The 15,019-nt window shown below is 30.1% G+C and overlaps 1 protein-coding gene across 2 annotated transcripts; it reads left to right on the forward strand.

Moving 5' to 3' along the window:
- Positions 1-4,262: 4,262 nt before the first annotated feature.
- Positions 4,263-6,387, forward strand: LOC113857656 (glycine-rich protein A3). 2 transcript variants are annotated; one of them, XM_027489751.1, is made up of 3 exons: positions 4,263-4,419; positions 4,797-5,093; positions 5,927-6,387. In XM_027489751.1, the coding sequence occupies exons 2-3, from the start codon at positions 4,814-4,816 to the stop codon at positions 6,193-6,195; spliced, it is 549 nt and encodes a 182-aa protein (XP_027345552.1). In that variant the 5' UTR covers positions 4,263-4,419; positions 4,797-4,813; the 3' UTR covers positions 6,196-6,387. The 2 variants fall into 2 exon arrangements, with proteins under 2 accessions (XP_027345552.1, XP_027345553.1); XM_027489752.1 differs by having other exon boundaries at positions 4,306-5,093.
- Positions 6,388-15,019: the final 8,632 nt, after the last annotated feature.

Genomic DNA, 15,019 nt, shown 5'->3' on the forward strand with positions numbered 1-15,019 from the left:
TAACATAATTCTGATTGAAAGGGATAAACCAATTATTACAATGTTTGAGTGGATAAGGATGTATTTGATGAATATGTTTTCTAACCTTGGGGAGAAAGTTAGTGCATACAGGGGACGGATTATGCCTAAGCCTTTAAAACGACTGAATAGGGAGGTTGAAAAGTCAGAGAATTGGGTAGCAAGTTGGGGAGAGTATGGAGACTTTGAAGTGACCCATTTATATTCTGGTGAGAAGTTTATAATAGATATCAATAGAAACTACTGCAGTTGTAATTTCTGAGATTTAGTGGGCGTTCCATGCAGGCATGTTGTGGCTGCCCTGCAATTCAAAAAATTGGACTTAACGAATTATGTTGATGACCATTATTCTCGGGATACTTATGTCATGTGTTATGCACACAAGATTTCCACCACAAATGGCCAGGACATGTGGCCTGAAACTGAATTTGATGAGATCCTATCCTCCAAAAATATAATTTTAAAAAAAAATGGTCCTGGAAGACCTAAAAAATTGAGATGAAGGGAACCTGATGAGATTAATCCAAATCTGACAAGATTGATAAGAGATATTGGTAAGTATAAGTGTAAAAGATGTGGTGTATAAGGTCATAACACAAGAACATGTCCACAGCCAGCACCACCACAACTAGCACACACTGAAACAGTTAGGGCAAATGTTGAAAGCTCAGTACCTTCTCCACTTGTAGCAGCAGATGCACAACCATCTTTACCAATCCAGAAAAAGGTATATGTATTAGCCTCATCATTTTATGGCTTTAGTAAAATTGCTAATGATTTACCTTTATAAGCAAAAATAATGCCAACAAGACCACGTATGGGACCAACCACAAGATCTAGTGTAAGAGCACAGGGAACATCTACTACTGCAGAGATGAATCAAGCCAATGCTGCAGATCTGAATGAAGGGCCAACTCTACCACCTTTGTCAACTCCACCAAGTCAACCAACCATTTCTAAATGAAGATTGTGTTTTTTGAGAACCATTTTAGGAGGGAGAATAGTACTTTATGTTATATTTTATTGGAAGTAATGTAACTTTATTTTAAACAATGTGCAATAACTTACTTTAAGTTAGTATTCATGTGAATGAGAACCCTTTTATGGATCATTTTCTATACCTTTTGATTACATTAAACAATGTGCAGCATGCGCACTTTTTGGAACCACTGTTCTATATGTTGATGTTTTATTTTCACATATTTTCTAATTTGTTACTCATTACAAAAATAGGTTAGTTATTTACCAAATTTGGAAATTTAAGGTAGTAATATGAAAAAATTGAATTATGGAGGTAGTTAAACAAAAATGGTTCATATTTGTAGGTACTGTTATGCAACACTCAATTTATGAAGGTAGTTAATAAGTAATCACAACAGTACATTAATTGTGTATTGTTGTCAAATCATGATCAGTTTTTATAGTGAATACAACTAATTCAACAGGCTGAACAGAATTAAAAACACAGTGAACAAAGTCATAAGCATAAATCTTGTGTCATTAAATTCATTCAACCATATTTAAAATAACTTTCACTCTATTGAATTACAAACTGTCAATATTTAAAACTTTTCTACCAACAATATTCATTGCTACTACAATGCTCATAATGGTAATAAAAAATCAAAGCACAATCATTAAACATCCTAAAATCTTCACCCTGTTCCTCTCAACAACAATATTTTTCTTTTTGTGGGATATTTTAAACTTCATTAATGCAAGTTATTGATGGAGATATGACATTCTTGTTAAAGTCTCACTATCTTTTCTTCAGTTTTTGTCATTTTCTCCTCAGTTGCTAACGGGTTATAATTTATTACTTTACTGGTTGTTAGATTTAAATTAAATAAAAGAATCAAATTAGGTGTAAAATTTTTTAGACTTACACTGGTATAAGAAGATCATGTCCCTTTGAAAATAATAAGAACTTTTTAACATCGGTTGTCAAAATAACTGATGTAGAAAACACTTTCCATATTGATTATATTTTAAACCAATATAGAAAAATAAAAAAAAATATAAAAATGGAGAAAATTTTGAAGAAAAAAAAAAGTTTATCCATAGCTCCTTGGATAGTTATAAAATTAAAAAAAGAAATGATCTACCTTGGATGAGCCGGTGATCCTTTAATAGGTTTTTGTCCATAGTTTCTCCAAGAATAATAATTTGATGGAATATCAACCATATTCAAAGCTAACAGTCGATACCCTCACTACCTTGTTCAACCTTATTTTCCTACTAGCAAAGGAAAATCCAAAACATGAGAACAAAATATCCAAATTAAAAATGACATTTGAAACGAAAAGGAACTACTTTGAAGAGACCAAATACCTCTTCTTGGAACAATGGCAAGGACTAAAGGAGCAAGCCCACTTGCTTGAATCCAAATTCTCAGAGTTACACTTCCTCTTCAGACAAAAACGAAGGTTTACCTGCCGGTTGCCTGGTATTGGTGTTGTTGGTGAGGGATGAAATATAGGAATTTGCAGCCAAGGAGTAAGAGAAATTATTGGTCTTGGAAGAGGAATCATTGACGTTAACAATTCTCTAGGTGATTCCGTTTTTAGGAATTTGGTGAAGAGTGGGTGAGATTTGCTGCAAAGAGGTGGGTTCAAAACGTTGATTTTGGTTTGGTGGTGCTATCTAGTTTGACCCAACAACTATTATGCAAATCCTTTTCATTCATTTCCTAAAAACAATGGTTGAAATCCCCAAAATCAAATTAAATCCTGATAATAATAGCCAGATTAAGCTTCTGATTAGGAGTTTACAGGTTTCAAATGCGAGAAGAAAGGAAAAGAGGGAAGTGCAAAAAATAAATAAAAATTTTAAAACTTTTTTGTAACATTTTAATAATAAAATATTAAAATAATTAAATAATATGATAATGATGACCCAAAATTTTACTGTCAAACTTATCACTTAACAATACTTAAGAATTGATTCTAAACAATTTAAAAAATTTAGAGACTAAACCCTAACAAATTCTTTTTAAGAATTAATTATAAGGAATACTATTTTTATAAGATTAAAAAGCTAATCAAGCCTACTTTTAATTATCTATTTTTTATAATTTTCTTAAATATTAAATTAAGAGAATATTAAGCATTTTTTATATTTTAAAATTTATTGTATGTATACTTTCATTTAATATTTATATTATTAAAAATATTACAATCTTAAAAGATATTAAAAATAAATAAAAATAGAACACTTTTTTATAGTGACATTGGGGCTGCTTTTCTTTTGATAGAATCAAAACTATTGAAGTTTTCTGGCCATTCACTATTTTTTACTTTCTTATCTTAAATGGAATGGAACCGGATTCTTCAAATGAGATAGCATAGCCGGGATAATATATTTTATTTTAATTTCCAAATATTAATCCTAATTAAATAATTTCTCCCAGTTGAAAAAACATATATCATTTACTATATGAAAATTTTTTAATATTGTAATAGTTATTTTATATTTTATAGATTGTAAGTAATTTTATAAATAATAATAAGAAGGGGAAAAAAAGGTTGTTTTGCTTTGCGTGTTACAAGACCATTTCCTTTTATCGCAAGTCGAATATTTTACATTAAGAATAATGATTAGAAAGTATTACTAAGATCATATGGTGATTTCGTAAGCTTCTTGATGAATTTATAGTTCGATTTATTCATAGAGAGGCATCGGGATGTAGCTCCAATTGAATCTTATGAGAATAGTTTTTAATTATATTATCTTTTATTTTTATAAATATTTTTAATTATTAAATAAAAATTAAACATTTTCATATTTATAAAAAAATAAATGCATTTATTTTAATTAATATTTATTTTATATATTAAAATATAAAATAAATAAACATAAGAAATTGTATTGCCGTGGAAATTGAATTAAAAGAAAATGTTGAAGTCTTCTGGCCATTCAGTACATTTTCTTTTCCTGCCCAATCTTAATTAGAACCAGATTCTCCATATCCAAAAGGCAAAAAATTGCATTGCCGTGGAAAATTTATTTTTAAATGATTTTTTTCCAAATACTAAACCCAATTAAAAAAAAAGGGGGCTATTTTCTTGCAACATAAGGCAACCTCCTGGCTAAGAAAAAGGGCAAAAAATGAAACTTGGTAAGCTCATAAAAATACCTTTGTTGAAATAATCAAGAAGATGTGGCATTGTGCAATTAGGATCTTCCACGTGGCACTCGGCTAAAACGACAATTGCCCGCGTCAATGACGCGTAGGCGTAACGCGTTTCTTGTTCTCGAGCCCAATCTTCCGAGTCAATCCCCAATACAAAGCCACAAAAGGCTACCTCTTTAAAGCATAAACTAGATCCCCAATTCTCTTTTGTTCCTCCGTTTCTATTGCAATTTCTCGATTACTACATCTTATTTAGCAAATTCAAATCGGTGAGTTCCCTAATTGTTCACCATGATCAATTTTTTAGCATCCTTACGTTTTACATATTATTTTTTTAACGTGTCAAATCCTTGAAATTATACAACGGTGTTACGTAGTGCCTTGATTTTTACATGCTTGGATGTTATGATGGTTCCTCCAGAGATCGCCAAAGTTTTTCTGTCTGAGATCTTCAATCACAGTTTGTTCAACACTGAATTTTAGTTTTAGTTATTTGCATGCAACATTATTTCACTAATGACATAAATATAGCGAAGTTTGAACTTTAGCATGATAGCTTGGATTTGGAAATTTCCTGTTTTTTGTTTCTTTGCTTTTATCTAATTTGTGTTATATCAATTCCTGATTCTGAGTTTCTAATCATCAGGGTCTTGGTTTTGAAAGATGGGAGGTGGAAAAGACAAGCATGATGAATCTGACAAAGGAATATTTTCACAGCTTGCTCATGGGGTAGCTGGTGGTGGACATGGGTACCCACCTGGGGGTTACCCACCACCACCTGGGGCATACCCTCCACATCAAGGGTACCCACCCTCACAAGGCTATCCACCAGCTGGGTATCCTCCTGGTGCCTACCCTCCTTCTGGTTACCCACCATCTGGTTACCCTCCAGCCGGTTACCCTCCAGCTGGCTATCCTGGTCCATCTGCTCCACATGCACCAGGTTTGTTTCCTTTTAATTGTTTTTTACATTTTTACCTTTTTAAGATACTGGTTATTACAATCACTTGACAGATTGAATTCTGAATTCCATTGTAGCTGTAAAATTTGTGAAGCTGCCTGCTTACTAGTATTACTATTAATTAACTTTGTTGAAATAGTGTCTACTTAATCACACCATATATGCTTATATATATTGCAAATTACATTCAGCATAAGATTTAAATTACCTGTGTTCTGGTTTTTTTCTCCTCTGTTGTCCCTTAAATTGAAATCATGCTTTCTCCTTGTTGTCAATTTCTCCGTTTTTTTCTTTGCTGAGACTTTGTTTTTTTAAAGGAGAAACATTGAAGGAGACAGTAATTTGGAATTGTTTTAGCTTAGAAACATCCACAAGTGCTAAACAATGCACGGTTAGGGAATCAAAAGTATAAATTTTTTGTTAAAATATATAATTAATGCACTTCAGCTCATGATTTTCATTGAATCCCAACATGATTTTCAATAAAATCTTTTTACTTTCAATTCTTAACCGCTGCCTCAAGGGCATGGTTAGCAAAACCGGAAAACATTTCATGATCTTAAAATGATTGACTGTGATGTGGTAATTAGAATTGTGAATGTCTTCTCTTGACATTTTCCCCCTCCTGTAAGCATTAACTTTTTATGTCTGTATGATATGGCTGTTCTCTGTTCTATTATATATGAAATCAGTTTGTACTTGTTGAAGGTTCTGATTTTTATCAGTTGATTGCATAGGCTAATTGATAACTTTTCTGCTTTCTGATATGCTCCGATATCCTTGGAAGTTGCTAAATTCTGTGCTGTAATCACCAGGATCTCACGGACATGGGCATGGTGGAATGGGAGCAATGCTTGCTGGAGGTGCTGCCGCAGCTGCTGCTGCTTATGGTGCTCACCATCTTTCCCATGGCTCTCATGGCTCCCATGGCTCCCATGGAGCCCATGGCTACTATGGATATGGTGGTGGTCACATGCCACATGGAAAATTCAAGCACGGGCATGGCAAGTTCAAGCATGGAAAGCATGGAAAGTTCAAGCATGGAAAATTTGGCAAGCATGGATTCGGCAAGAAGTGGAAGTGAGGAATGAATATGCAACTGTGACTCTATATGTTGCTCTTCTGCGTGGTGCTTGTTGCTTTATAAATAAACCATACTCTGTATGATGCGAATCTATCATACTTGAATCCTTTTTCCTGTTCTTGTTTTTTCATTTCTTTCCTTTTTGCTACCTCGATACTTTTGAGCATTATCAAAGATAAAGGATTCAGTGTAGATTCTAGAAATTGAGCAAAACACAACTAGATCATGCGCTATTCTGTTTTGCATTAGGAGTATATAATGTTTGTTTTGCCTCAGTTTATATATATAGCATAAGATGTTGCACAACTGAAAGCTGTATCGATCTCTTTTTCATGTCCTCCGAATTTCACGGAGCCCATGTGAACAAAGATTGTTGAATAGAACAAATTGTTAGCAAAACCGTCATGGACAAATATTCAACCAATTAAGTCTTATTATTTATAGATGACAATACGAGTAAGAGATATTTTATTCTTTGAAATTATAAAATGTCATTGATAATTTTTTATTTCATTAATTTAGTCTTTGAAGTTATACATCGTCTAAGATATACACCTATAAGATAGCGCACTGACTTATTTCATTTTCATATTTTAGTCTCTAATTCTTAACACTTTTTTTATTCATCATTCTTTTTTAACATTGTCTTAAATTACTATTACTGAATACCATCTTTTTGGCTATTCATCGGTGTTTTTTTTTTTTTTTTCGGTCAACTTAGTTCAAAAAACTTTTTTGCGACTGGGAGACTTTCTATTCATAATTTCATTCCCATTCATCTCAACTAGAAATGGACATGTGCAAAACTAATCTAAATTTATTTTAAATCTAATTATATGGATTGAATTTACACAAAATTAATATAAATCTATTTTAAATTCAATTATATGAATTAAATTTTAAAATAATTTATTTATTTTTTCAAAACTAGTTTAAAATTAAATTTTAAAATTTAGATTTGATTTAAAATTAATTTTAAATCTGATTTTAAATTATTTATAAATCTGATTTTAAATTATTTATAAATTTATATATTGAATAAAAATACTTTTTATAGAAACTAAAATAAACATTAATTAATATTGTAAGGATAAAATAATTTTAAGAATGTGTTTTGATAGATGTATTTTAAAAATAAAATAAAATAATTAGGAGAGAGAAATGAAGATAAAAGATAGGAAAAAATTTAAAGAAAAAACAAATTATGAACAAAAATCACCCAAAATCGGGAGAAATGGGGTGATTTATTAAATTATTAAAATTATATCTAATATTAAATATTAAAATTATAATTTTATTAAAATAATTATAAAAAATATAATTTTTATTAAATTAATTAAAATATTATTATTAGTACTTTAATATAATTTATTTATTATCATTTATTTAAATGAGGACTTTTTAAAAATATTTTATTTATATTTATTTTTAAGGATATTTAGTCTAAGTTTATCAAAATCTTTATATATAATTTGGAAGTATACATTTTTAAATAAATATTTTTCAGTGAATGTTTTATAAACTTTTTCAATTGGGAGTACTTAGTTATTAAATTTGACTTAAGTATTCTTTCTATATTGGACATTAAATGAGTGTTCGGCGACGTTGAATTTTTAAATTGAATGAATGTTTTTTTTTAATGTTTAATTTTTAATTTAATATTAAAATATATTTAAAATTTTTATAATATATTTTTTAATTTAAAATTTATCTATATAATTTTATTTGATATAATAACATTGATTATGGGAGGGATAAGTTATTCTTAGAGTGTAAAAGTTACTTTGCTTATTAATTTTTATAATCATTGTATTGTATTTTATCAATTCAATTATCAGTAATGTGATATTAATTGTAACACTTTTATTTTTGTTATTTTTATTATTATTGTATTTTTTCAAAATAGAAATTTTAAAGTGTGAATTTCTATAAGATGTTTTGCTTAGGCGAGATATATCTCACTCAAACTAGACAGAGTATTATGAACCAAACATTCTTGCTCAAGTAAGATAAGTCTTGCTCAAGTGAAAAAAAGATAATATTGTCTCAACTGTCCTCTCACTCAAGTAAGAAATGACTTGCCCAAGCAATGAGTCGCAGAAAAAATGAAAAGCTTTCTAAACCCATTCTCACTCGGGCGAGAATATAAAAAAAAATTAAGAAAATTTTTGTCTGGTTTCCTCGTTTACGCGAGAATGATTTCGCTCAAGCAAGAACTCGCTAGTTTAGAGGGGTGTTTAAGAAATTTCCAGTCTTAAAACTTGCATTACAATCTAAGAAACATTTTCTAATTTTTCCTTTGAACTCTCTCTTCCCTTAATCCCAGAGAAAACCCTCTGAGCTCCAAATTCTTCCCGAATTTGAACTCAAACATCTGTTCTACTTAATCTCAAGTAAGTTTCTCAGAGCTAAACTCTTCAATCTCTCCTTTGTTTCGTCTGCTTTCTCCTTTCTCAAAGTACTTTCTTTTGTGATGCTTAGAAAGATTTTGGTCTTTTAGACGATCTCTTCCACGAAACTCTTCACGAAAACCATCTCTTTGAGATAAGGAGAACTCTATTCCATTATTGAAAACATGATGTATTTTTGTATGCATGAGGGTGTAATAGTATGATTTTGTATGATTTATTGAAAATATTTAAAGTACATGTAAATGGTTTCTCTTTGTTTGAAAATATGCGTTTGAATGAAACTATTGATGACTTAGTTAATTTGATGAAGTGTGTTTTTCTTTGTTTTTGATGACTTGAATTATATATTGTATTGAATATGTATGTTTTGGATGCGTCTGAAGTGTCTGACCTTCGGCGTTGTTAATTGATGTATGATATAAAACATAGAATTGAATAAAATAAAAAAAGAAAAGAACAAAATTATGCGATTATGAAAGTGACAAATTTATGACATGAGGAGAAATGAAATTAGATAATGACAGAGGTTCTGCCACTGTAAGTTTATTGTAGATATTAACGATATGTCCATATTTTGATATATTTTATGACTTATATTTATACACTTAAACCTTATTTTATATATATTTACAATAATTATGCTATTAATTGTTGCAGTTTAGCTAGAAGTTGTTATTAATGTATTATGGAGATATTCTGGATAAAAATTAGATAATTTTAGCTCTTTGCCGTGTTATGTGAATATGCATTTGAATATTGAATTTAAAATTTAAACTTAGATAAAGATTTATATATGAAGATTTGGAGTGATTTTTTAGTTGGGATTCTGATTGTGGATAAAACTTATTTGAAAAGATAAAGCTCAACTGACTAGGAACTCAGGGCCCATCTATATAAAGAGGCCTTATGCTCCACACTTAACACACGTTTCTACACCATTCTCTACACACTTTATTTCTCTTTCTTAGTTCTGACTCACTTTATCGTTGAGAGTTATTGAAGATCATTAGCAAAGACGACAAACTCCTTTGGAGTCGAAGCGAGTGATTGAGCACCTCCTTGGAGAACAAGAATTCTTTTCATCTTTTTTCCCTTTTAGGTTTTTCTTGTTAGCATTCTCCTTTGTGTTTTATGGATTGGTTCATTATGTTTTTCATTATGAATAACTAAATCCATAGCTACGACTATGGGGGATCCTAATGCATACTTTGTGTGATTTTTACTTTTACTATCGGTATTAATTTTCTTTTAATGTTTGGCTTTTATCCTATTGAATCATATTGTGCATGTTAAGAATTGATCACCTTTAACATATCATAATTTGTTGCATCGTAGGCGATCATACCACGTGTAATTAATGGAACTATAAGATAAAACGAGATAAAGAGTTAGGTTAATCACACTTAATTCCTCTCTTTCAACCGTTATTGAATTAACAAAAATAAGGTCTTTATGCTTTATCAACCATTTGCCTTGCACGATCATTGGGAGTGATTGTTCAGGAAAAGAATATTAATATTGCATGATCATTGAGTGTTAATAGAACTAGTATGAGTGGTTGGCAAATATTCGGATACCAATACTGAGGTTTAAATAATTAGAACATAAAGAAGTATAATAGGTGAAACCATAAGTCCTAGACTCATCCCATTCGATTTCTCTCATACGTTGCATTATTTTTTGCTTCAATTAATTGTTAATATTAAGTCTTATTTTTAATTTATCACACTCCTTTTGTGTTTAAACAATTGAATTAAGGTATTCTTGATACTTGAAAATAATCTCTGTGGGATGATAACTTGAGAACTCTTTTTGAAAACCTTTTTATTACTTTTTGACTGGTACACTTGTCCACGAACAATTATTGATGAACCAGGTAATATATGTACTTTAAAAATAAATATAGACTATAGTATTCCCTTTAAGTACCCTGTTTGCGGTAAGATTTGCCATACACTCAACTAGTACACATATTGAGAAACAATCCAAACGCCAAACACAGTGAACTATGCATACCCCTTCCTTGATCATGATTGCATGGGAAAATCCACCCGGTTTATCTTCGAGCAAGAGATAGGTACTGAGGTCGTGGCTAACACTAGAGATATTGGATAAGAAGACCTGACTCCAGAGGAATTGGCAAAGATAGAGGGTTGGTTTGGAGACGATGAATAGAATTATCCTCAATTTTTTGGTTTAGAGATAACTGCTTATTAGGACTTAAGTTATTTTGACTCTTTTATAAATTATGTATACAAGTCCTAAAGTATTTTAGAATCACAGTTTGTAATTATTAAAATCTTGTACATTATTAAAGTTATTATATGTATATTTTCCTACAGTCCTAGTGTAAATTTATATTGAAATTTAAATGAATTGTTAGACATTTGTCTTTTATAATTTCAAATAATTACATGATTTGTGAACTAAGTAATAATAAAAGTGAAAGTTTTAAATTTTTGTCAAATTCTAGTATTATAAATATAAATAAGTTGTCTTTATTTCCTTTCTTTTGTTTAAATTATTCAACTAATCGTATAAATAAAATAAGGAGGTTACATTAATTATGCATATAAATGTTCAAATAAATCAAATATTTGAAGATAAAAATTTTATAGTTAATATTTATTTATATTAAAAATATATTAAATATTAAAATAAAATTTTTTGATAAACGATTAATGATTTTTTTTATCTATATCATTTTTATAGTTACTTTGCTTATGACCTTGCACAATCGTGCTTACCTGCGAGAAGTTCAACCATGAAAACATATTAGAGTTTTGAAACCTAATAAAAGGAACCCAAGGGACGACTTTGATATCTTTCACACCTCTCTAACATCTTTTATACACCTCTCACCTTTTTACATTTTCAATCTTGATGTTGGCCAATTATTGACGATCATTGGAGCTTTGGAAGCGCGTCTTAAGAGCAAGAGCTATTTTCATCTTTTCTTTGTTAGAGAATCATCTAGTTTACATTAACTTTTTGAATAATTATGAATTTATTTATTGTTATGTTGGTTTTCTATTATATTATATTCATAACTAGGGATATGGTGAATCTTTTGCATGACTTTCTGGAATCTTTATGATTAATGATAATTTCATGTTTCCTTTCTTGATTGGTGTTTATCCTATTGTACTATATTTATATGTTTGAAGTTAACAACTCTTAAATATACCATAATTAATTATAGTGTAGGTGACCGTATCACATATAAGTAATGAATCTATAAGATAAAACTAGACAAAGGATTAAGTGAATCAAACTTAATTATTCTCTTTCAATCGTTTTTAAATTAACAACTTATAAGCTCTTTATAATTTTTCTTTTCTTACCTTGCATAAACATTGGGGGTAATAGCTTAAGAAAAAGACAATTAACATTGCATAACCATTTTTAGGTGTTAATAGATTTATTATGAGTGGTTAACAGTTATAAGAAAATTAAAATTAGAATTAATCTAAAAGAAAACATAAAAAATTGTAAAGGTGAAATCATATGCTCTAGGTTCTTTTCAATTAGTTTATTGTTAGAAGTTATGTTATTTTAATCCTAATTAATTATTGGCTTAATTATGTCTTAGGTCTCTATAAAGTTAGCACAGTTTGCGATAAGTCCCTATAACTTTTTTTGTTAAGATTTAGTCCTTGAAAAGTTGAGAAGTTAGGATTTAGTCATTGAAAAGTTAAGAAGTTGGGATATACTCTCTGCCATCAACTCTCTTTCATTAAGTGCTGAGCTAACTGATAGAGAGTCAACTTAGCACTCTTACGTGGTACCACGTGGCATGCCACGTCATTTATTATATTTTTTATTATTTAGAATTACATAATGAAGTTAAGGTTAATTTCACCTCTTTTTAAATTGTAAAACTGAATGTGATCTAAACTCTAAGTTCTTTAATTGATTGATGATCAATTTCACTAAGATAATCAAAGTTTAATTTATTGACTTAATGATCCTAATGTTCAATTAACTACCTTAATTCCTTATGTGTAAATCAATCAAATATTGCATTAGGCATTAGAAATTAAGAGATCACAAGATCATGAATGTTTATTCCTAAGATATAAATAACCTTAACATTCAATTTAGATATGAAAAATTAACTTAACTTCCATTGATAAAAATTCTCAAGTTCAATTTAATTGAATTGTTCATCCAAGAATTGCATTAAGGAAAGAATTAAATGTTTAATACAATCAAAGACCTAGCACTCAGATCCATAATTAATTTACAATGTCAAAATTGGATCCATCAATTCCTAACCAAAACAAATTAGAACATGTTCCTAAAAGAAAGAGAAAAAAAAAAAGAGTTAAAGAGAAAGTGCAGAAAGTCTCCATGAATACAAGTCTTAAGCCTAATTCCTCTAGGTTTGAGCTTTGAAATTCGTCCCCAATCCTCTCTCTCTCGTTCTCTCTAAGAGTGTGAAAAAGAAAAAATGAGAAAAATCCTAAAAATTCTGAGCTTCTCACTTTTTATAAGTTTACTGCACTTATGGCATGATCACTATTGGTGCCAAGAGTGTTTACGCCAAGCTCTTTTGTATTGACAACTTTTTGGAATACTCACTTTCTACATTGAAAGTGTTTACGTGTAGGATATTTCTCTAGACAACATTCTGAAACACTCACTTTTGGTGCTGAAAGTGATTACACACATGATCTTCTTCAACATTCAGGTGTTGGAACACTCATTTTAGGTAGCAAAAGTGTTTACGTGCAACCATTACTCAAAAATGTGCTTCCCAAGTGATCAATTTCACCTCTCAAAGTGATCACACACAACATACCTCTTCCTAGAAGCTCAGAAACCTTCACTTTTATTGCCAAGAGTGATACGCACAACATGCATTCTGTTTAAAAGCCTTTAAAGTGATCACTTTTGATGGAGAAAATAGCTATGCGCACCATACTGCACTCCATAAGTCTCTGAAATGCTTAGTTTTTGTATTAAAAGTAGTTACGCCCAGTTTTCAATTGAATTTTAGACCTTTAAAATGTCCACTTTTTGCACTCAAAGTGATTACACTGGACCCCTTTGACCTCTTAAAGCTTCCAAATCATGTGTTTCTCCTTAGAATTTCCTGCAAAACTAATTGAACAACAAAATTTGTATAAGAACTCTATGAAATCCAAACAAATTGAGTTACTAAAAGTAAAAATGGAATTTATTGAACACATATTTTTTTATGAGGTTTTTATCTTTCAAAATACACTTTTCTATTAAAAAGATTATAGAAAACTAACTAAAAACCTATCAAAATCTGGATTTATCATAGGTTAAGCTATATGAAGTAATTTACTTGATGCATGTTTTGGAAGTAGCAACAGTGGTGTTCGCACCAAAGATCTATAGGAACTATCTCTAAGGAATAAGATTTGAAGTGTTCAACGATCACCAAAGTTTGAAACAATTATACGATAAGAGAAAGTTAAATATGGGATGTGATTGGTAGATGGAGCTTATGATGAATTCCAACTTCAAGTGGTTATACCATCTTGATAAAGCAAACATTGTAGTTGTTGTATTAAATAGGAAATCGTTGCACAATTTGGCTATATGGTGAAGAAATGTCAATTAATAGCAAAGTTCAAAGATTTGAACTTAGCATTAGAAATGTGATGTAAGAGTCTACTTTTGGAGTCTTCAAGGATTAGTAACAACTTCCTAGTGCAAGTTACAGATGCCCAATAAGGAGACCAATATTTGTAAGATATGGTATGAGAGAAGGAAAAAGGCAAAGATATGGAGCTTTATTGTGGTGCTACCTGACTCATCAACTTTAAAGACAGGATGTGCATTTCTCAAGTAGAGAAATTGAAGCACATGATATTGGAAGAATCATAAAGAACCAATCAAGATAATTAAAGAAAAGACAAAAGCATCACAAGAATGCTAGAAGAGCCACTACAACTAATGCAGAAAGTCTTTAGTGTTCCAAAATAGGAATCTTGTATTCAGAAAGATTTCATCCACTATTGGAATCGATAAAACTTTAAAAATCTAGAAGATTATATAGAATAAGACAGGTAATAAGTGGATTTCGAGGGTGAAATTCCTAAAAAGGTGAGAGAGTTGTAACATTCCAATCTTTATTTGCATTTCCTTGTTACCAAAATGGAATATTTTCCTAAAAAAATATTATTTTTGAAAAAGTGGTTTTAGCTCAAACTAAAATTTCTCACTTAAGCGAAAAAGGACTAGATTTCCTCACCTATATTCTTGCTCAAGCAAGAGAAATATATCGCTCGAGCGAAAATTCACAACAGAGATGGGTAGCTCTATACCGTGTTTTTGCTCAAGAGAAAATACTCTCACTTGAAAAACCCTCGCTCAAGCGAGAATCCTTTAGAAAAAGGGATATTTAAGTGAATTTGGCCTTCTAAAACACATATCTC

Source organism: Abrus precatorius, unplaced genomic scaffold, assembly GCF_003935025.1.
Source record: "Abrus precatorius isolate BTA unplaced genomic scaffold, Abrus_2018 Scaffold2, whole genome shotgun sequence".
NCBI classification, from domain to species: domain Eukaryota; kingdom Viridiplantae; phylum Streptophyta; class Magnoliopsida; order Fabales; family Fabaceae; genus Abrus; species Abrus precatorius.

Bases quoted from the DNA above. Each gene is read 5' to 3' on its own strand.
- LOC113857656 (XM_027489751.1), top strand. From the start codon at position 4,814: ATGGGAGGTGGAAAAGACAAGCATGATGAATCTGACAAAGGAATATTT. The intron at 5,094-5,926 runs GTTTGTTTCCTT...TGTAATCACCAG, and splicing joins ATCTGCTCCACATGCACCAG to GATCTCACGGACATGGGCAT.